The sequence below is a fragment of the Engraulis encrasicolus genome, chromosome 21 (genome assembly GCF_034702125.1).
Source record: "Engraulis encrasicolus isolate BLACKSEA-1 chromosome 21, IST_EnEncr_1.0, whole genome shotgun sequence".
Classification (NCBI taxonomy): domain Eukaryota; kingdom Metazoa; phylum Chordata; class Actinopteri; order Clupeiformes; family Engraulidae; genus Engraulis; species Engraulis encrasicolus.
In genome coordinates, this window is record NC_085877.1 from 12727602 (window position 1) to 12750766 (window position 23165).

Sequence of the window (23165 nt, forward strand, 5' to 3'; positions counted from 1 at the left end):
TCTCCTCCATCAAGCCTCTGTGTTTCTATCCATCTGCACTTTCAGTTCCTTCTTTTCAACAGGCTCTTTTACGAGTTCATGGTTTTGAGTGCTGTCTGTGTCAAAATTCCCTTTCAAGAGATTTATATGTCTAAAGTTAAGGTTATATACGACAACGCATTCTCTTCCACATCAAACTAATTTTTAAGTCAGAACAAGACAAAACTCTGGTAAAGTTGTTCATGTATTAGCAGTAACCCTGTTATCCTCAAATTAGGAGTTAAGACAGCTCATTACACATTTACATTACAGTTCACTGACACTTTTATCCAAAGTGACTTACAGTTATTTAGGTAGAGGGTATTGGTTACAGTCCCTGGAGCAACGAGGGGTTAAGTGCCTTGCTCAAGGGCACTGCACCCATGGATAGTATGGGATTAAAACGGGAACACTTTTGATTACAAGACTGAAACACCTAACCATTAGACCATGGCTCATGACATAGGCCTACAGAATTGATTAATACAACTGACTGTTTAATGAATCACATGGCAGAAACAAACATAACAAAATACACTGAAAATCTTAATATCCATCTTCAAAATAACATTATAACACAGCCAGGGAGAGAAGACAACTACCACTATACTTCCTCTAAATGTCATTGAATTTGGTATGGAATAACCCTTCTTACAAAACCAGACAAGAGAGTTCACGCACACACACTGTTTGCTATTGTCTTCTCTGATACACGCGTATAGGGCGCCTTTCCTGTGCTACCTTGTTTTAGAGAGAAAATGAGTAATGTATCCATACTTGGCTTACTGACTCACAATGCTGAGTGAGCTGTAATATTATGACATCTGTTCATTGTTTAGACTGAAACCCCACCTACCTAAAGCCATTCAATGGATACACTATGGCTCTCCTATCTCTAAATGATGGCCATTCATGCAACCTGGAGATTATTGCCAAGAAGAACCTGAGATTTAGACATGTAGCCTACTCTGCCATGCTTTACAATTTGCACTCCAAGTATGAGTGGCAGCGGTGTAACATAGTGTAACAACACTGATGGACAGAAAGAATCCCACTCAACCAAAACCACACAGAAGCTTATCTGTGCTCTTCCCTTGACATACGTTTCCCTTGCAAATCTCATGGCGGACTGAAGAAGTGAAACTTGATGAACAAATGAAACACCACCGCTGCTGTTTCTTTCCACTGATTAAGCACAAGTGGGGTTTAAAAAGACAATCGCGCAGTCATGCAGAACCGACACATTCTTCAGATGATTAGATGGACTAGCCACTAAAACAAATCAACAGAGACACCTGCTTCATGCTGAGAGCCAATTACTTTGTGTTGGCTAACTGGGGAGCAATATCGCACCACTTAGCTCATGCTGACATATCAGTCTCAAGCAAGTGACAGCTGCATAGGCCAGGCTATTACCTCTGACAGCTGTGTAGCCTACCTCCTTCTATTAATACCATACATTTTAGACAACTCCTTTCATTTTTTAGATAACTGACTGATAAAAAGGCAATTCATTCACATGTTTGGCTTCCCCTTACTGGTTACAAGTGTTGCTGTTTAAAGATGGCATCCTGTCATGATGACATCAAACAAACAAAAACAAACAGCCCTGAAGAAGAAGAAGAAGAAGAAGAAGAAGAAGAAGAAGAAGAAGAAGAAGAAGAAGAAGAAGAAGAAGAAGAAGAAGAAGAAGAAGAAGAAGAAGAAGAAGAAGAAGAAGAAGAAACCAATAGTCACACTCACACATCTGCCCACCACAGCTCTACAGCTTTACCACTCCTGTCATCTCATTTATTTTTACTCCATATAAGCCTACTTCCTCTCCAGCTGCGAACAGTCAGAGCTAAAACAATAACCAGCACTTCCACGTTGAAGCTCCACGAGACTGTACACTTCGCGTTTCATACATTCACATCATGCACTTCAATTTCCTCGGCAGGAAATGATCCATAGACACGAGCTCTACTTTAGGAGCAGAACGGAAATGATCGGGCAATTAGTATTTATTTTCCCCGCTTATCGTTGAGGGAAAAAGAACATCAACTGCGTTTAAAAGACACACGTGTGAAAAATAGAACCCCAAGTTTAGGTCTCAAACTGTGTCCTCCCCCTTTCTTTCCATTATTACCCAATACTTTTACCCGAAATGAATGATAGGAGACAATATGTCGAGTGACAAGTGCAGTTGATGCTCAAACATTATTGGGAGTAGCGCCATGGACTGTCACGAGCTGCCACTGTGTCCTAACAATAACAACAAAGTGCCAAAAAAGCTGTCCTGTGCTGCAAAGTTGGTTACTGAGGGAGAGAAGCAGCACACCCAGACATTAACATGCGGAACGTGTAGCTGCATGCTCCGGAATCTGGCTGCAAACCTGTAGTACAGAGCTTTGACGGAGCGCGCCAGACAATTCACGCAGCAGATAACGAAGTTGTAATAAAGGTGTGAAAGCGCGTGGAAGTGGCCATAGTGGACCGTCCATACCTGTTGATTTTCAGAGCGAACGCACGTCGCTCCGAACCGGGTTGACTCGCCATGCGAAGTTTCAGTGTCTCCTCGGCGGCACGGTGAGCGGGGTATCCACCATACTATAGTTGCGGTACAAATGTCATCACTGCCCTCCAAGCTTCATCCTCGCCGTAGCGGTGGCAGCGGTTTTCTGGGTGGAAACTTCCGCATTTCAACTTCCCAACTACTCGCCGTCTGCTGTGAGAGAGGGGCAGGGCATGTCTACGTTGGGTCCATGCTTACAAAATAAACACTTGAGATGAGTGTCCCTGATAGTGCGCCCACTGATCTTCACAGGAGATGGCAGAGAGGGTCGTCGCACCGCTTGCTTATCCTAGACCACAATAGCTATTAAGAAAAAATGTAGTCTTTAAAAATAGAAGGATAGATCTAGAGTATCTATTTCTATGGCTCATATACCTACGGATTGGAGAGTGTATTAGGCCTATTTTATTGTCAAATTACTTAGTTATTATAGGCCCATTTGAATTGGTTGTGCAATTTCAATGCTGGCATTATATGAATTGTTAGCCAAAGTTGACAGTAAGATCAACATATTTTTTCCGTACATATTCTCCCCTAGAGGTTATGTCTTATTCTGTATTGTCATTATACCAGCATCGTTAGGCTATGTTAGGGTAGGCCTAGGCCTATTTTTGTTTGTTTTAATTAGGCCTAGGTTAGATTTGGTATATTGTTTTCTCGGTAGTATCGTGCTAGGCTATTGTGTTTTGACATATATCTGTATTCATTTTGATTTCGATGTTTTTTAAATGACTAAAAAAATCTGACCAGGTTTGGACAGGTGCACTACTATTGCGCCACATTCAACGGAGCTCTCGCGCCCCCGTGCGCTCATGCTGTGACATCAGCTTGGCCCATGAAACCTGAGCTCCCAACCTGATACACATCGAAGCTCATATAAAACTATTGTTGTTTTTCTTTGAATACGGAATACCAAATATTTGAATTTGAACATTTTACATAATTCTCTGACCTATTTTCTTGAATAAGATGACCTGTGCCACAACTTGGTGAAACGTGTGGGAACCAATTGTAGGTTATACTTCCTAGGGGACGACATTTACCTACACACATCACAACCAGCGTGTAATGTGAAGCTCCATTGCTTAACGGACTATGAAAATTAATGTAATTTGTATGCAAGTATAAGGATTTGCGCGTGTTTGAAAATCATAACTAATTTGGCTAGACTTGTGTAACCAGTTGCCAAATGTATCAAGCGAATGCTGGTTTGGTAAGGCACCTTTGAAATGAGGCAGGGCTAAAATTCGACGCGAAAGTTAATGCTGTCAACTTGATAGCTTCTATTAATTCCTCTCCCTTCAAAAGTCAAACGATACTCGTGTTGGTAACACTGAATAGAAGTCGTACGCCTCGGTGGAAACATTAGCCTACCTACCTAGTCATGGACGAGGACGACTGTCCTGAGTTGGTACCCATTGAAAAGACAAGTGGAGATGGTCCAACCTCGCAGATACCTGTCACGATAATCACTGGCTATTTAGGTGAGGTTCGGCGATATTATATTATGTAGGCCTATCTATGTGTTTTTTGTGGCCAGTTCGACAGCCGAGGCCAGCGAACAGAATGTTCAATGTGCAATGCGATGAACAGGCCTGTTTTGATTACGGATGGCTACAGTTAACATTGGGAAATGGAATGCTATCAGCAACATAGTTGCGAACCACAAGTCTAATGGCTACATTCTTGCAAAGCTACATTGTATCGTAAGTGTGGCCAACCTTTGTGAGAATGATGCAAAACGTTTGGAAGTAGCCTAGATAATGAATGAATGAACGAACGAATGAATGCATTAATGGCTACAGCTGGACTGGCTACAGTTGGACTGGACATTTTCCCCCAGTCATCATTGATGTTTCGATTATTGGTCAAAATGCGTTTATTCCATTTACAGGTGCAGGAAAGACGACGCTATTAAATTACATCCTAACCGAGCAGCACAGCAAACGAATAGCTGTCATCTTAAACGAATTTGGTGAAGGTAAGGTCATCTCATAACACATCCACACTATTGCAAATAAAGGACTGCCTCTTGTTGCTGTGGTTTTGCCATATTGTGCACACTGCACAGCACCTAGTTGATAGAAAGGCTTTAGCAATACAGTGCACCCATACGGACTTCATAGTAGTTCAAATTCCTACCTCTGTGCAGTTGCTGGAAGCCTTGATTCTTCCTTTCACTCAGCAAGACTATATTTTAATCTGGGTCGACTGTGCTTTGTTGTTGCGTTTAAAGCTTTTTTTAAAACAATGATGCACAGGTCAGCAGAAATAATATTGATTTCAAAAGTACATTCCCCCTGAATTTCCAGCCGGGATCAATAAAATTACTCTACTCTACTCTATATCTTCAATGTTATCCCAACTCCTCCTTTTTGAGCATAGGTAGGCCTAATGGGAATCATGAGGCTGCAAGACATTCGGTGGTAGATGGACAGTCCCAACTGAGATCGCTCCCGGACGTGCAGTCCCAGGTGTTTCTATCACTCCCGGACGTGTAGTCCCACCCGATTATATTTCACGTATTATCATACACTGCCACATACAAGCAAGTTAGGTTTAGGGTTAAGGTTAGGGTTAGGGTTAGGGTTAGGGTTAGAAACAAAAAACTAACATCAAAAAGATAACTAGCTCCGTTATATCAGTGTTTCCCATACATAGAGGAAACTATGGCGGCCCACCAGCTTAAATTTGGCCGCCATAGTTTCGAAAATGTAAAAAAAAAAAAAAATTTTTTTTTTTTTTTTTTTACTTTTTTTTTTTTTTTAAACGAGTTCCGTTTTTTTTAAAAACGATTCGAATTACGATTTCCTTCGCATTTTCCTCCTGGAGTAAATACATCCCATAGAGAAAACCACAAGTGCTTGAAAGACAGAGGGGTCAAAAGCCTAGTCAAGTTGTTAAGGGACAGTTGGGATGAGTTTACTAACACTCCCCAGGCTTTGTTTTACAGTTGAGTTAGGTGACAGACCTTCATTGACACGGCAGAGGAGACATCGGGCTGCATATAGAAATGAATGTGTAATGAATGTGAATATAGACATAAATGTGTAATATGTTGTTCAGCCCTTTTAATGGGAGGAATTTTGAAAAACTGGCCCTGTGACCAGCACCCCTCATGTAGAATGTTTTTTTTTTTTTTTTTTTTACTTTTTTTTTTTTTCACGCTTTCCGTTTTTGTTAAAAACGATTTGAATTAAGATTTCCTTCGTATTTTCCTTCTGGAGTAAATACACCCCATAGAGAAAACCATGAGTGCTTGAAATACAGAAGGATCAAAAGCCTAGTCAAGTTGTTAAGGGACAGTTGGGATGAGTTTACTAACACTCCCCAGGCTTTGTTTTACAGTTGAGTTAGGTGACAGGCCTTCATTGACACGGCAGAGGAGACATCGGGCTGCATATAGAAATGAATGTGTAATGAATGTGAATATAGACATAAATGTGTAATGTGTTATTCAGCCCTTTTAATGGGAGGAATTTTGAAAAACTGGCCCTGTGACCAGCACCCCTCATGTAGAATGTGTACGCCTATATGTGTGTGGGGAAAAGGCACAGCCTACCCTCTTAGACCCTTTTTGTCTATGCGTTAACAATTTCACAGTATACTACTCTTAAATTCTTATCTCTGCTCCTATTTTGTTTTATTATTTTATTCATTACATAGACCCCTGCATGAGGGACGAATGAAACTGTGTTGTAAACAGAAATGATTCACGGTATTGCATTTAAAAATATATATAGCCTATAAATGACAATGTACTACTAATATCATGTGTAAAATGTTATGTAGCCTTCTTTCTCAAAATATAAATGGCTGAAATGCAGGCCTAGGCCTATAGTTTCTCCATGCGCCAATGTCATACTGTACTCATTGTTTTGCCATTTTGCATTTACACTGCGTGAATACAAACCCCCCCCCCACCCCCAAAGGCCCGCGTGAAAAGACCCCCCGGTAAAAAAATCCCGGCTGCCCCCATAGTTTCCAAAATTTCTGTGGGAAACACTGTATATGGTGGTGGGACCGATAGTCTGGCTAGTGGGAGCGAGCCGACAGGGGAGCGTCCTGCGTTGGGAGCGTCAATTAGGGAATCCAAGACATGTAGGCAAATGGGGAGTCCACCCATCAATGTCATTATGCATGAGATAGGTGATAAAACTGGTTATATGCAACTGATGTTATGTTCTAATGGGGTTATGTACAGCTGACTTAGTATTGCTTTTCAATCATTCAGTCATTTTGAGAGTTTCAATAATAACAGAATAATACACACTGCCTAACATGCAAAGTCAGCTGCCTGAATGTGGTTCGGCCATACCAAAAGGCTGGACCGGACATCTAGTGTACTGAACTTTATCTATGACAAAGGTCAAAACACCACTCTCCTTGCTGCTTTTCCTAATGCAGTGCTGTCTTTCTCCACTAGGTAGCGCTCTGGAGAAGTCTCTGTCGGTGAGCCAAGAAGGGGAGCTCTATGAGGAGTGGCTGGAGCTGAGGAACGGCTGCCTCTGCTGCTCCGTCAAGTATGCCATGCATCCCTGTTTCTTACCCTTGCACTTAGTGGCCCCTTTTCAAGTGACTTCTGACACCTTCCAACACTGAACATTTCAGTGCATTCAAATAAAAGTTGCATATAAATATAAATGTGTCTAAGTTGCATTCTCTGGCATAGAAGTAACTTATAGATGGTAATAGTTTGTCCTTCTTTGCCTCAAAACAGAACTTGTCTGATGTCAAGGTGAAAAGGGTTATTAGTTCTCACTTTAAAGGTAGAATATGTATGTTTTTTGTCGTTAATTTACAGAATGTATTCTGCCCATTCACAAATGCTATCTCTTTCATGTACTGCATATTTATCATCACCATCAATTCTAGAGTATTAATCATGACTTGGAAATTTGCACATTTCATACATGAATAGGTGAATATTCTCCATGTCTGCCATTTTGAATAACCATTCATAGACATCTTGGGCTACAAAACATACTGTACTTTGGTCACCAGTAAATATTAGTGTATAAAGTTTACTTAGTAAATATTCATGGAAACTTTACATTTCTGAATGAGTAGCATATATTTAGAAAATAAATGCACAGACAGACTCTAATTTTTGGTGACAGCTCTCAGCAGCATATTTATGTGGATTCACTGATGCGTGACCAAACATATTTTGGGATACCGAGGGAAGAACAATGTTCTGTTATCAAAATACCCGCCTATTTGTAACCGGCAGATTTGTGGTCTTAGTTGTGGGGATTTCCAATCAAAGAGTGAGAGTTCCAAGGTGCTCAAGACCAAAGAATACAATATTATGTCAATCCTCAGTTTCTTGTATCTTCCTTACTTAACTTTGATGTACCAGTTTTTTGCTGTTGTTGGTATCGCCTCCAAAGAGGTTATGTTTCGCTGTCTGTCATGTTTTTGCTGTCAGTTGTGTTTTTGCTGTCCAGTGATTGTTTCTGATGGGAAAAAAACACAAATGGGCTATTGAACTGATAGGCATAGTTCAGAGGCACTTTCCAGTTGCTTTTTTTAAGTTAAATCTTTTGTTGTTAGAGGTGTCTAGGGAAGGTGTTCTGCAAATCATCACCATTAAGAGAGAACATAGATTTGCCCCATTTGTTGTGTAGTGGTTGCCCTGCTGCTCAGAATGACAATGGCCTCTGCTTCCTGTGTTATTCCTGCAGGGACAATGGCCTGAAAGCCATAGAAAACCTGATGGAGAAGAAAGGGAAGTTTGACTACATCTTGCTGGAGACCACCGGATTGGCTGACCCAGGTAAAGCTGTAGCTCAAGCCCCGCCCACATCCCTTTTGGAGCCATTTATGCTCTATATCGGTGGTTCTCAACCTTTTTTGAGCAAGCAGGCCCTTGTCCTCATCATAAGTCTGCCAACGCCCTCTTAGTATTAAAAAATAAATGTATTAATGCCCCTCAATGGCAACTGAGCACCCCCCAGCAGTATCGTTCTCAACACTCCCCTAGGGCTCCCTGGGGGGCTTTAGAGCCCCTGTTGAGAAATACTTCCCTATATTATCATGCTTACCAGTGGGGAAAATAGTTATATGTTATTAAGGGTTAGTACCAGCAATATAATTATTTTGTTGTTAATTCTCATGTTGCCCTGACATCATTTGTGGACAAAGATTTATTTATTTGATGAACATAAAAAAACATATCACATAGATAGCCCTAGATTTAGCTCAAGTCCCGTCCACATCACTTTGAAGCTATTCATGCTTTATACTGGAGGATGGAAGGAGAGAAACATAGGACTTTAACTGGGGCAATACTGTCCATATGTTTGTTTTCGTGAATGCTTAGGTCTCCTAGAATAACTATTGGGGAAAGATATGATAGACATAATAATCAAGTTAAGTCAAGTCTGCTTTTATTGTCAGTTTCTTCATATGCTCAGGTCATACAAGGAAATTGAAAATACGTTTTGTCTCTATACCATGAAGGACATAGACATACATAGGACTGACATTTACAGACTGACATCACGTGCAGGACAGGACAAGTAACATTGATGGTCCGATACCAGTAAAGTGATGAAGTAATAAATAATACTGAGCATTTAACATTGGTGAGTGACAGTGATGGACCAGTGGTAACCAGTACAATAGGTGATAGAGTAATAAATAACAATTTAACATTTGGCATTGAACATTGAACATTTAACATGTAGGGGAAGAATAGAAGAAAATACAAGACATATCCATAATCCATATCAAACTGGCCTTAGTGGTTGTGGTCATCTGGTGTCATCACAACCTGACAGTCTCATTTGTTAACTTTAAGTAAAGCACCACACAAATGGATGATGGTATTATTTTTGGCATGAACATGTAAGTCAGTTCGAGAGGAGGTGTAGCAACGGGCACGGTCACGTTTTTTTCTGTTGGCCTGAATACGATATTTGTGACCACACAACCACACAACCTCATTAAGTTTAGCTGAAGATCCACACGATGGAAATCTGTTGATGTCATCATCAGGCACCTGTACCTGACAGCCAGACCAGAGCCCAGACCAGACCAGAACGTCTGAGTTGAGATTGATTGACAGGTGTCAGGCCGGCCTCTTCTGTTTCGTGCGGGTGTGCTGTAGCAGAGCTGAGTGTGCACTGCTGACAGAGGCAGGCCTGACATCTCGTACCACTCGTCCTCTCAATGTGCATCCAGACAGTATGTCACTGTTGCTGGCTGCAGAATAGCTGTACTAATCGGTGACTTCTACTTGCCTTGAAAAAGGCTCTCCCATTCATGGGTCTTATATTTCTAAGATGTACAGTATTTAGACCAGCATATGATTTAGAGCCTTTTCATTCACTCATTGCCACATAGCTTTATTACCTACGCCAAGGAGGTTATGTTTTTGGTCGCATTGGCTTTTTTTTTGTCTGTCAGCAGAAGAACTCAAAAAACTATGAACAGATATTGATGAAATTTTGTAGAGTTGTTAAAAGATTCTTCACCATTGCAGGATAGGGTGAATTTTGACATTCCGCTTTCCAACTCCAAAAAAAAAAAACAAGGCAGAAAGGCTTGAACAAAATAAGGGTGTAACATAGTCAAATGTTTGTGAGTTGTATTATATGCACTTGATTCCACAGCACAGTAATGGCGTCAGTGACCACATAGCCTTGGCGGAGGTTTGCACTCTCTGAGTGCTTGTTCTTGTTATGAACTTCTTTGGGTCTGCTAAGGCTTTTTGGTAAAAACAATGTATTTCATTGCATATAAAAAAGTGAAAAAGTGAAAGCCCATTGGGAAACTCCAACTCCCATTTGTCATTGTGACACAGCACTCCACAGCACACAAGTGAACACTGCACACAACGAAATTGCATTTATGCCTCACCCGTGCAAGGGGGCAGCCCTCAGTGGCGCCCCATGGGGAGCAGTGCGGTGGGACGGTACCATGCTCAGGGTACCTCAGTCATGGAGGAGGATGGAGGAGAGCACTGGTTGATTACTCCCCCCACCAACCTGGCGGGTCGGGAGTCGAACCGGCAACCTCTGGGATGCAAGTCTGACGCCCTAACCGCTCACCCATGACTGCCCATATAGTAAACATTGTGCACTGTCTGATATGTACTCAAATTTTATCTTGTAGGAGCGGTAGCCTCCATATTCTGGGTTGATGCTGAGCTTGGGAGTGACGTGTATTTAGATGGTGAGTATGTCCTGGGTCTAAATGAATAGTGAAAGGAAATGGAATGTGTAATATAAATGTACATGTGAAATGAGAATTAATGTAGAAGTTACAATGCTGAAAATATAAAGTTAATTAACTTTCAGTGTATTCAGTCTGTGACATTGCAACTGAAGAATATTTTGGTAGCTTAATGGACAAGAGAAGAAACAAGCTTATGATCTATGTCTATTTGTCAGGGTATGAAAAGGCTGTAAATGTCAAGCTGTCTTGTGTAATGCCCTCTTTTTGTCTTGTCTCTCATAGGCATTGTTACGGTTATTGATGCAAAATTTGCAATGCAGGTAGTTATTGGATCGTTTTGTGGCATATGACATATCTGAAAAATAATAGGGCAGATCAGGACATCAGACCCTTCAGTAACCCGATATTTGTTTTATTCATGTCTTGACCATTTAGCATCTGACAGAGGAGAAACCAGAAGGTCTCGTCAATGAAGCCACAAGGTAATAACTTTTTTGGTTATCTAGCATGGGGTTTGTGAGCCTTTATCTCTACCCGCTTGTTTGTATGCCTGTATGTATGCCTGTCTATCTGTCTGATGTCCATAACAGAATAGGAAAATGCCTTTCTAGACTCAGCAGTTTGATCTTTACATTCATTCCTAAACTCTTTCAGTGTTCAAAAGAGCGGGGAAGGAAAAAGCAGAGGCACTTTGAGATTTGAGAAAAATGTTAAAAAAAAGTTTTTTTTAAAAAGCCTTTAATTCAACATGGCAATTCTGTTTAAAAACACATGGGCCTTTTTATTTACTTACACTTCACTTGGTACAGTGCCTGAGTAACACTGTTTGCACAGTCTCCTGAGTGCTTCTAGGCCTTTAGTGTCTTCTCTTTCAGTGTTCATTTTGTGGTTATTCCTTCCCTAGCTTGCATTCAGAAGAGGACATTTAACTCCCCCTTACCAAATTAATTTGATACTCGTTTTATGGAATCCCTGATCAAATATTTCATATGTTGTTATCTCAACTTGCATTAAACTTACAATCTAGTGCTGATCATTTACTCTCAATGCTTCCCTCTGTTCAGACAGGTGGCTCTGGCAGATCTACTGATTATTAATAAGACAGATCTTGTGAACGAACAGGAGTTGCAACAAGTGAGGGACACTGTGGGGTATGTACATGCAAGAGTTTTTATACGTATGTTCAGGTCAACAAGTGTTATTCAAACTACACGTTGTGTCATCACAAATCTTTTTGTTTGTCCTGATATTGCAATGATGTAGTCTGTAGTGCTGAGCCAGAAACGAACATATAAATTAATCTATCACAATACCTTTCTCCTGTGTTCTGCAGATCCATAAATGGACTTGTTAGAGTGATGGAAACACAGAAATCAAAGTGAGTGTAAATGGGTCACAGGGTTTTGATGTTCATGTCTAATAATTATGCATATTAATTAATTTGTCATAGTTTCCATTAGAAGGATAGATTATATATGTACAAAAAATGCCTGGGAATATATGCACAATACTCTGTGATCAGTTTAAAGGTACTTACTTAATGTAGCTGTGTCTAACTGTCCCTTAAATTAATATTTATTATTTATCTAGGCTTACATTAAGACACTGTTTATTTTTCCATTTTCATTCATTCATTTTGGCCATACATTTTGATGACTCAGATAAAAAATATGTATTTTTCCTCACATCAGTTGACATACCAAAGCGTAAAATTGGACCTGCTTGAAAGATAGAAAAACAATCACAGTCATCGCCTGCTTGGTGGTCACTCTTGAATGACGCTCAATATTGTCTCCGTTTTTGTGATCGAGGAGGGAGAAAAGTCCTCTGCATATATAGAAATGACATTGCTGTGATCTCATGCATGTCACATGAAGGCTTCTCAGACCAGACTGAGGCGCATATCCACACTGTCAAAATGTTTGGTCCAGCGCCTGGTTTACTTAGAACTGGGCACACATTCTCTGTCCTTTTTATATCCAAATAACCCCAAAATCTTTATCATTCTGCTGAAATATCTACATAGTCCTCAATTATAATCAATAGCAGATTTTTTTATATATGGAATACTCAAAATGAAGTCAAAGGTCACCATGCCTGTCTTTTGTTATAGAGTATTCTACATACAAAGGTCAAATGCCAGTATGCATTGTGCTTGTTGTGTATTTCAGAGTTGACTTATCCAAAGTGCTGGATTTGCATTCATTCGACATTCAAGATTTAGCGAGGTAAGACTGCCCAGTGCCCTAGGGCGAATCACCAGTCTTCCCCCTTGCTCAAATATGCATTGGCTTATAGTCTGATGTAAATTATTGATTTAAAGTAAATTCTCTCAATTTGTATTTCGCCTTCTGTTATTCATGAAAAAATATCCATTTTGATTTGCAATGCAAATACGGATACATTTAAAGGCTACAACCGTTATGTATCATAGCAATGAACTAATTGAAGCAGAAACTTGATTAAAATAAAGAGTGAGAGTTTTCTTTTTCCCTTATTCTTATTTTTTTGATCTTAGGTTGACAGAGAAGCTACAAGTTTTGAGGTCTACACATCCACACCTAGACAAGGTATGAGTGCCTGTGTGTGATCCTGTGTGTGATTCTGTGTGTGTGTGCAAATGAAACAAAAGACAATAGACAAAAGAGCTAACATATAGGCTATGGCTGTGACTGTCTCATGAGCGACTATATTGCCACTCTTGTCCCCAATCAACGGGAAGTGTCCCCTGCATCATCTGTTCACAGCTGCACCCTCTTTCCCGCGTCAGCTCTCTCTCCTCTCCCGATTCTTTCTCTCTCTCTCTCTCTCTCTCTCTCTCTCTCTCTCTCTCTCTCTCTCTCTCTCTCTCACACTCACACTCACACTCACACTCACACTCACACTCACACTCACACACACACACACACACACACACACACATGCACCATCATCTCCTTCCCCAGTACCCTTTTCATGCAAACGAGCTGCCTGCATCCCCTCCTCCCCAGCAGCCCAGACCCCATCCCCTCTTTTCTGTTGTTATACCAAATGAGAAAGGAAGTGTGTAACTTTAACACTTCCACACAATGCCTAAATATCTTGCCAAGTGTCCCTTTTGATGCCAGTAGGAAGTGTTCTCTGGGAGGTGTGGAGAGGGGAGGGGAGAGGCTGGGAAGGGGTAGGGAGGGGGGAGGGGGGTGTAAACGGCCTTGGCACTTGCGGTAGCTGTTCAAACACTTGACATTAGAGCCACTCGCTAAAGCCATGATACAACACAAATTACAATGTGATGCTACCATTGCCTTATCTTGTCACTGGTAACTCTTGGGTTTGAAGAAAGGCAATATTTTAAAAATATATATATATTACCAAAAACAATAAAAAGTATGCAATGATGATATAGTAATTTAAATGATATAGTTAAAATGTGTTTTGTACTTTTCCCCTGTCCTTTTGATACTGCAACTTGAATGATATAGTAATTTAAATGTTTCTCTTATCATTTGTGTAATAAAATGTGTTTTGTACTTTCCCCCTGTCCTTTTACTTTATTTATTACACAACTTCAGTCATTGGGTTTTCAAAGTTCCTTTGAATTCCCGGAATATCACATCAGTTGTCCAATTGGGAATAGATGTTCTGAAAAGAAAAATGTTAACACGTTAGATGATTATTCTCACCACTACCTCTCCCCTCTTTCTTTTCCTTAATTGTAGAGCATCTTAACAGCAACATTCGAAGTACCAGGAGAGGTGTTTGAAGATCGTTTTAACCTCTTTATCCAGGTACTCTCATTCATATGGTGAAAAATAACGCATCAGTGTTTCAGCAGATACGTTTGTGTTGTAATAGTTTTGGTGTAATTCTGGCCATTCGACAATATCTTTTTTGAAATATTTATTTGTTGTTTGTATTTGGTTAGGAGAAATCTGATAACATTAACCCTTTTCCAATTGCCCTGATGTGATCTTAATATGAAAATACCATTGAAATGGCTTTTAGAATATCTTGTCATTTTCTCTCTTCGCAGGATCTGTTATGGGAGAAGAGCTTCAAAAACAAAGAGGGCTCAGCAATGCATGTCATTCGCTGTAAGGTAGGAAACTAGTGAAGGCGAAATGGTAGGGGTGTAAATAATAATCGATATGTATCGATGCATCAATCCTATGGTCAACGATCCAATCGAATCGTATCGAGGGGCATTCAAGTATCCATAATAATCGAATTGCTGGCCCTGCCCAATGCCCTAGTTGTTAATTGTGCAACATGATAGAAGTGGAAAAGTAATTGGATAAAAAAATCGAACCTTATATCATGAAGCATTATTAAGTATAGAAAAAAATTAAATCGCTGCCTTAAGAAATTGATCGTCATGGAGGCTGTGATTTACACCCCTACAAAATGGTGGTGGTTATTGTGCGTTGTTGCCTGTACTCCTGTTACTGTATCACACAGTAAACACGTATGTTTGCAGAGAGCCTGCCTTGGGACAATTTAGTCCTCCTGAAAGATTTATTAAATGTGCAATGATGAGAATATTGTACCGTATGCCGTTTCGCAGTTTGTGCATAAGAATAGCATCCCAAGGTATTCCCACAGGGTCTCCATTTCACATTCACAGCACACAGTATTTTGGGCACAAAGCAGATCGTTCAGATTGTTTGTGTTTATATTGTTCAGACAGTCTTTATTGCATTTTCCTTCCTTTGTGGCATCTTTTCTTGAGCATTTCCACCATTGTGAGTGAGTGAGTGAGTGAGTGAGTGAGTGAGTGAGTGAGTGAGTGAGTGAGTGAGTGAGTGAGTGAGTGAGTGAGTGAGTGAGTGAGTGAGTGAGTGAGTGAGTGAGTGAGTGAGTGAGTGAGTGAGTGAGTGAGTGAGTGAGTGAGTGAGTGAGTGAGTGTGTGTCTGTTTAATCTCCCCTGTGTTTAGGCACTACTTCCAGGGCATCCCGGTGCATCTATTTTGTGTTGTGTTGTTTTTCCCAGGGCATACTGTGTGTGGTCATTCTGCTGATACAACTGGCTGCAATCATATCTCATAAATACTATGCTTTATCCTGATAGTATATGAATTTTAAATGGCAACTTAAGTAGTAACACAAGTTTGAAGTATAAAACATGTTTCAAATAAAACAGAGCAGGGTGCGCAGCATTTTCTTTATTTTCCTATTTATGACCAGCACCTCAAAAAGACTTAATTGGTGTGCAATACCTTCTTATTTTTCTAAGTACATCTTAAGTAGTAGCCATGTTGTGGTTGTGTGTGTGTGTTTCTCCTTGCAGGGCATCCTGTGTGTGGAGGGCAAGGAGAAGCGGGTGATGCTGCAAGGGGTGCACGAGCTTTACGAGCTGGAGGAGACCCCCGAGGCATGGGCCCCAGACGAGCCCCGAGTCAACCGCCTTGTCTTCATAGGTGACAGCAGCCTCACCTCAGACTATGGGGGCCATATCATCCACACGCAGTTGCAATTCACCTCAGACTATGGGGGCCCATATCATCCACACACTGCAACAATTCACCTCAGACTATTGGGGCCATATCATCGACGCACTGCAACATTTCACCTCAGACTATTGGGGCCATATCATCGACGCACTGCAACAATTCACCTCAGACTCTGGGGGCCCATATCGTCCACACACTCTGACCATTCATCTCGGACTGTACTGCCCTGCAAAAGGCAAAGTGCAGTAACCAAGCCAACATTGAAACTGAAAAAATGCCTTCAAAGCCTTGGTATTAGGTTGGGTATTGTAGTTACTGCACATTTATAATAGCAATTTCTTTGTCAGCAGAAGATACAGGAGGTGTAATGAAGACCATTTTAAGTCTAAACTCGATTTTAACAAAATCTGTAATTTTGCCTTTGTAGTACAGTATAGCGGCAGGGTTGCCATATGTGACTAATAATTTCCATCCCAAAAAATCCTCAAATCCAACCTGGAGGCACTAAACCCTGTACAATTTAAACTAAATTCTATTGGCTTCTATAGCCTCAAATCTGCAGAAAAACCCACGCCCATTTTTACATCATTTTTCCATCCTAAACAGCCCAATTGGGTGGGAAACCGCCCCATCTGGCAACACTGACTGTGACTGGTCATCACCTCAGACTATGGGGGCCCATATCATCCACACACTGTTACTACAGTCTCAACCGTCACCCCTGAGTTTTATTAGTGTTTTGTATACAGTGGGAAGATTTTTTTTGAGGTGTGTGGGTAGCTCTATGTTTACACCTTTGATGAAACTCTCTATCTCTCTCTCTCTCTCTTTCTCTCTCTCTCTCTCTCTCTCTCTCTCTCTCTCTCTCTCTCTCACTCTCTTGTTTTCCCTCGGCTCTCCATTTCCCTCTCTTCCTCTTGCCCCTCAATCTCTCTCTCTCTCTCTCTCTCTCTCTCTCTCTCTCTCTCTCTCTCTCTCTCTCTCTCTCTCTCTCTCTCTCTCTTTCTGTCTGTTCCTCCTGGCCTTTTCTCTTCTTCTCACACTTCAAACCTTTCTCCCTTCCTCACTCACTCTCCCTTCCCCTCTCTCTCTCTCTCTCTCTCTCTCTCTCTCTCTCTCTCTCTCTGCAGGGAGATACCTGGATGGAGACATACTGCGGACACATTTCACCGCTACTGTCTTAAAGCAGGATAGTAAGTCATGAAAGACTGTAGGCTCTAAAGTTGGATTGGTCTTGAACAGTAGTGAAGAAGGGATTTACCGAGTGCAAGCTATTTCCTGCTATGAGAGCCAGACAATCAGATCTCAATTTGATACTTCAAGTCGGAGATTCATCTCCAGAGCACTTTGACATGTCTGCCTAACACAGACTAATGCCCAAACAAGGACATTGAGGTTTTACATCTTGAAAAGTAAAATAGGGTCGCACCATGTATCAACTTTCTTTTCATTATTACAGAGACGCGTTTCGGCGTTCTGCCTTCCTCTGTGTGATCCTCAGTGGTTTTCCATCTTGATATTGTGTTTTGAGAATAGGCAAGAGCAGGATAGCAACTTCGCCAACTGTTTGACTTTTGTCTTTGCCTGGAATGCTTTTTTAGCTGTTTAAAGTGAAATAATTTTAGTGGCATAGATCTAGGTGGAGTTTTTCTAGTTTTGTGGATTGCTGAGTTTTGTGACTGAATCTGAATGTCAGAATTAAAATGATATAAAAATATACTGCAGTGGCTCCACTCTGACCCTAATTGCTTCACCAGTGGTAAATTATTAGGCATGCCAACTTATTTAAAAACTAAGTAAAACAAATTCAATATTCAATAAACTAAGAAACCGTGGGATATATCCACAGTTGTGCAAGAACGAAGACAGAACACAATTTCCTTATACAACAGTCTTTGAACTCTTCTCAGATATGGTGACACATTTAAAGTATACAACGATATTCACTTGATCTTCCCCCTCAAAAACAACTAAACAGAGGTTTCGTCAACAGTACTGTTTAGTAACAAAATAGAGCAACTTTGCATATTAACCAAATGATAAACTTGTTGTCGGTTCCATGGCATTGTAAGCTATTTGGAAGTTTTGAGTGTGTTTGTGTTAGTGAACGATAAAAGGCGATAGTTAACAGCAGGCGCGCGCATTTCTATGCGTGTCAGGTGAGGAAGTGGGGGGAGCAATTCGGAATCATTCATTTGCAATTGAGATAAGTATTAAGTCTTAGCACATATCCGCGCAGCAGCGCGACCTACACCGAAGATGCGCTCTGGGGCAATTCACGCCTTCCAATAAAAACCTTGAATGCCCTGTGGGTCGTAAAAGTTCAGATACAGCTGGGGCTGTTTCCTACTCGATTCTAATGCTGATAACCGCGTTTACCGTCCTCTAAGCACTTGAGAGCGCGCCCCGGCGGGACGTCCTGCCATGGCCATTTTCATGGTCACACCACCCGCGGCTATCGTGTTGTGGGAAACCAAACTGAAACCCCAGGGGCTCACTAAAAGCAACAAAATCTTAATCTGACTGGTAAAAGGCGTGGTGGTTTAAGTTCCAGGCACATCCGCACCTCCAACTGTTTTCGAGCAGCTTCCGAATTTCCAACTCTCAGCTTGGCTTACGAACTTATTCATGTCAAGGCCAAGATGCAAGAATGAAATGTGTACTTTTAAAACTAATCATTCTCAATGATTCAGCGCTAACCACGAAAGTTATTGGGGAATGTGGCCCACCAGTTGCATTTATCTGTTCGTTCAAACTAGAACCGCAGGCATTAATAAACAAAAACTTTTCCTTTCATGAAAGTATTTTATGTAAGCAGTTCAGTTCATTGGATCATATTTCACATATGCCTATCACATTGTTTATTGTTTCGACCTTATTAATCCACTGAAGGAAATAAGTCTCATAATAAGCCAAAAGAACGGGCCTATTTACATGAGAGAAGTGGGGCGTAAGCGCCTTGAACCCAAGGTTGGGCAAGGTCCACGCCCATGAATTCACACAGGTCAATTCTGATAGGTCATGGTGTAAACCCTACATGACGCAATTCACACCAGTCAGCTCCTCAAATAAGTCGCAAAGGCAATTTTTGGGCAAACCGCCAAGTCACCACATCTACACATGACCGACTCAGCCTGAAGACCTGTTCACAAGTGTGCTGGATAAACTTCACAGGGCACAACAATCATGACTTTCCTGAAGGATTGTGATTACGAGGTGGACGTCGTAGGAGAGGAGGACGAAGGCCGGTGTGACGACCGAGACGCATGCAGCGGCACCGAGCACGCATCCTCCAGTGACCTCGACACATCTGGCGAGAGCGAGGAGGGCGAGCTGAGCACGGAGGGTCCTTCGCCCGGCAGACCGGCAGGCGGTGCCATCAAGCCGCCCTACTCTTACATCGCCCTCATCACCATGGCCATCCTCCAGAGCCCTACGAAGAAGCTCACCCTGAGTGCCATATGCGACTTCATCAGCAACAAGTTCCCCTACTACAAGGAAAAGTTCCCCGCCTGGCAGAACTCCATCCGGCATAATTTGTCGCTCAACGACTGCTTCGTGAAGATACCCAGAGAACCTGGAAACCCGGGTAAGGGCAACTATTGGTCACTGGACCCAGCGTCTCAAGACATGTTTGACAACGGCAGCTTCCTTCGCCGGAGGAAAAGATACAAGAGAAACATCCCGGAGTATGCAAAGGACGCTGTTATGTTCTACCCAGAACATGCGCTTCACGGGAGACCTTACTTTGTGCCCAACTATTTGCCGAGACAGGCGGCTCCCCTTGGATTTTTACCTGCTCAGGACAATGTGTTATTAACCTCTCCCTATTACTACCATCAGAATATCAATAAATGGCCGGGGACAAAGCCGCTGGATGGGAAACACTGCGTAAACCCAGCGGAGAGACCTCCTCGGCCGCATTGTGATAAACCAAAGGGGTCTTTCAGTATAGAACGAATCATGAGCCACACACCTGCGCCCATGACCAACTGGGGGTTACAGAACGCAGCCGTTTCCGTCCATGTCCCTGGTGCTCCAGCTGTTCCAGCATCCGCACTTTACCCAGCCTCCCTAATAAGAGCTTTACCGCTGTGAACGGTGAACCAGCCCTGGACGTGTTGAACTTTTCTAAGGATGGCCTGCTGTATTCATTCCGATATCCTGTGAACTTTTTTGTGCCGACTTTGAACTGGACCGAGGTTGTTGTCGAGTATGGGGTGGCTTGTTATTGTATTGAGAACGTGGTTATTAATGTGTTGTGCTTCATTGTAATATAAATGTGTAAAGTAATAATAATATATTTTTTCCGATGACTTTTGATTGCTGAAACGTTTTGTACACGAAAATAAATTAAGACAGAAGTAAACTCAGATATCCTCTCTTGATTGTTTCATGTCCGATGGTATTATGGAACTACAGACAGATCATGTAAATGATGGAGACACCACATTTCTGTTTGTTAACTAATGTTGGTCAATATGTATGTTTTGCATTCTGGAATGAAAACATTTCCAGGACAGAATGGTGAAACTATCCTAAACGTGCCTTTCGCGCATGTGCGTAAAGAACCTCTCCTTGCGCACAGACTACAGTCAGACATAATCATACATATTTTAGGCTATGGATATCGCAGTTCAATAACGCAGTTCATTGAGATCAAATGTCATATCATACGTCACATATACTAGTATTTACTGACCTACATTGAAACATTTCACCATCACCCAAAACGGAAACCGTTATTATTTCGCGCCCTAGTGACAGCTAACCAGCCAGCCCGTGAAAACCCTCCGTTGGTCCAGCAGTGATTACGGACAGAGGGAGCGTCCAGTTACATAGCTTTGGTCCCTACCCTATTCTTCCCACACATCATGGGTTATTTTTGGCAGGAGACGCAGCTGATTATAGGAGTTTTTGGCCCTCCCTAATATTTATTTGACAGCCCGCTGTCCCTCTCAGAAGACTCTCTTGTAGGAAAGGGAGCTGTCGTGTAAGTTTTATAAAAGCTCTCTTGCTCTCTTTTTCCTCGTGAGCTCACATTTAACACGCACTGACTGTAAGCGTCACGGCTCCTTTCGGATGAGCTCAGCTACAGGCACCAACTATCATCAGCTCTCTGAAACATCGTCACTGAAGACGCACCCATCTCCACCGACTGCGCTCGCACATAGTGGATCAAACGATACGCGTAAAAAGTTTTCTGACTATAGTTGTAGTCGTGTATTTATTTCACAGAGCAGCGTTCTAGGTGGACTGTTCTACGACTTTTTCTGTTGCAATTAGCCTACTGTTTAAGCGTCCACTGCCGGTGTTTTTTTAAAAGATCATGGAGAACACCCCTATCCCTGTCGTTACTGTCCAGACAACACCTTTTGATGACCAAAGACCAGGGACTAATGGGATCAGGAAAAAGACAACGGTGTTCGAGAGCAAGAAAAACTATTTGCAAAATTATATCCAGAGTGTCTTGTCCTCCATCGACCTGCGGGACCGCCAGGGATGTACAATGGTTGTGGGCAGTGACGGGAGATACTTCAGCCGAACAGCAACCGAGGTCATTGTCCAAATGGCCGCAGCGAACGGGGTAGGTATAAAGTTGTTCCCGTTTGCTTTAATGTACAATATAAATGTCATGTACCGTGAGTTTTCCAGATATCCTCTGGCATTTCCTAATGCCATCATCACCTGTCAAAAACGGATGTCCAGGGTGTCGGTATACAGCTCAAGTGTGTCGTCTTGAGATATTTGATTCCAATTCCCATTCCTATTTAATTTCCATTTATAATAGAATTTACAGGTTATCATACGTTTTATTGACTGGAGTAATTAACGCAACACAATGTTGTTTGCCCCAGTATATTAGGCTACTGGACAGTGGTGTAGTCTACTTTTTTCATGGTGGGTATACTGTATATTTGAGCATTTTTTGAAGTGGGTATACTGTATATATTTGTGCTATTCAAAACAATGGATCACTCAATTTTAAGTGGGTATACTAAAATCCCTGAAATTTAGTAGTGGGTATACCCGCATTCTACGTAGACTAAACCACTGCTACTGGGTGGCTGTCAGTTGGGAAGATAAACTGATCACAGTTGTGTTATCAGTGGTACCATCCTGCCATCCTTTCCTCCTCCTGTTTCCTGCTGGATCGGTATTTTCCCCCGCCTCATTAACCTTTCCAGTTCAGGATGGAGCCAGGCGAACTGGGGGATGCCCATGGCCTCGGACTCTGCGCGCTCCCAAAAAGTAGAGAAGAGTGGAAAAAAAACAGCCAGCCTTTGCTGCGTCTACTGGCAAGGCTGACCAGGGAAACAGCGCCGCATACTTCAGCTGATCCGCATAGACTCTGTTTCTAAATATTGCATTTTCTACATATGTTTTTGCATCTGTGCATGGGCATCTCAGCTATGTCTGAGATGCCTGACCCACTACCCACCCCCTAGACAGAAGGGGGACATGACACACACCACACGCCGACATGACGCGACGAGGAGGCGCATTAAACATGACTGTTTAGCCCTGTTGTGCCGCGTTCACGCCCACACACCTCGCTCCTGAACCCGGGGAGCGGACTCTTCTCGAGGAGCGCATGTTGGCATGTAGCACCCGAGAAATCTCTCTCCGTGTCTCTCCCCCAGCGCACATCTCAGACAGCACCTTATATGGATGGCCAGAACTAAAGCTTTGATGGAATAAGCTGGGCCCTCAGTCAGCAAGCATCAACACACACACAGCACAGCGCTCAAGCTAATCCATGAGCAGGCAGGCAGGCGAACGGACAGCAAGGGTGACCGGTTGTACAGTTCTCTCCCTCGGCCTCTGTTTTGTGACTGTGCCCGGGAGCACTTGAAGCGTAATGGAGCACTGGGTCAGCGTAACAAATGTTGGAGCCAAAAGAGTCATGTAACACGCTAAGAATAGAGAAAAGCAAAGCTGAACTCACTTGACTCACCCACCCACACCATACCCACATC

The 23165-nt window shown here is 42.1% G+C and overlaps 4 protein-coding genes across 4 annotated transcripts in view; 3 read left to right on the top strand and 1 right to left on the bottom strand.

Moving 5' to 3' along the window:
• dock8 (dedicator of cytokinesis 8) overlaps positions 1 to 2676 on the bottom strand; it is a 119212-nt gene extending 116536 nt beyond the window's left edge. Inside the window, exon 1 of the mRNA XM_063186211.1 lies at positions 2504 to 2676. Within this exon, the coding sequence (XP_063042281.1) occupies positions 2504 to 2556 (53 nt within the window). The 5' untranslated portion in view covers positions 2557 to 2676. The remainder of the gene's footprint in view (positions 1 to 2503) is intronic.
• Positions 2677 to 3616: 940 nt separating this feature from the next.
• cbwd (COBW domain containing) lies at positions 3617 to 17902 on the top strand. Its single transcript, XM_063187033.1, has 15 exons — positions 3617 to 4056; positions 4467 to 4553; positions 6999 to 7095; positions 8260 to 8351; positions 10694 to 10753; positions 11039 to 11076; positions 11192 to 11238; positions 11821 to 11907; positions 12090 to 12134; positions 12928 to 12984; positions 13275 to 13326; positions 14455 to 14523; positions 14769 to 14834; positions 16023 to 16152; positions 17316 to 17902. Exons 1-15 carry the CDS (start codon positions 3957 to 3959, stop codon positions 17387 to 17389), a joined length of 1101 nt encoding a protein of 366 aa, XP_063043103.1. The 5' UTR covers positions 3617 to 3956; the 3' UTR covers positions 17390 to 17902.
• A 1103-nt stretch (positions 17903 to 19005) lies between these two features.
• On the top strand, positions 19006 to 20508 carry foxd5 (forkhead box D5). Its single transcript, XM_063187034.1, has one exon. The coding sequence runs from the start codon at positions 19372 to 19374 to the stop codon at positions 20281 to 20283; it is 912 nt and encodes a 303-aa protein (XP_063043104.1). The 5' UTR covers positions 19006 to 19371; the 3' UTR covers positions 20284 to 20508.
• Positions 20509 to 21021: 513 nt separating this feature from the next.
• pgm5 (phosphoglucomutase 5) overlaps positions 21022 to 23165 on the top strand; it is a 52134-nt gene continuing 49990 nt past the window's right edge. The window contains exon 1 of the mRNA XM_063186212.1: positions 21022 to 21772. Within this exon, the coding sequence (XP_063042282.1) occupies positions 21515 to 21772 (258 nt within the window). The 5' untranslated portion in view covers positions 21022 to 21514. The remainder of the gene's footprint in view (positions 21773 to 23165) is intronic.

What these genes read in the sequence shown, in the direction of transcription:
- cbwd (XM_063187033.1), top strand. Translation starts at nt 3,957, where the DNA reads ATGGACGAGGACGACTGTCCTGAGTTGGTACCCATTGAAAAGACAAGT. An exon ending in CAAGTGAGGGACACTGTGGG is followed by an intron (nt 11,908 to 12,089) that starts GTATGTACATGC and finishes TGTGTTCTGCAG; the next exon opens with ATCCATAAATGGACTTGTTA. An exon ending in ATGGAAACACAGAAATCAAA is followed by an intron (nt 12,135 to 12,927) that starts GTGAGTGTAAAT and finishes TGTGTATTTCAG; the next exon opens with AGTTGACTTATCCAAAGTGC.
- foxd5 (XM_063187034.1), top strand. Translation starts at nt 19,372, where the DNA reads ATGACTTTCCTGAAGGATTGTGATTACGAGGTGGACGTCGTAGGAGAG.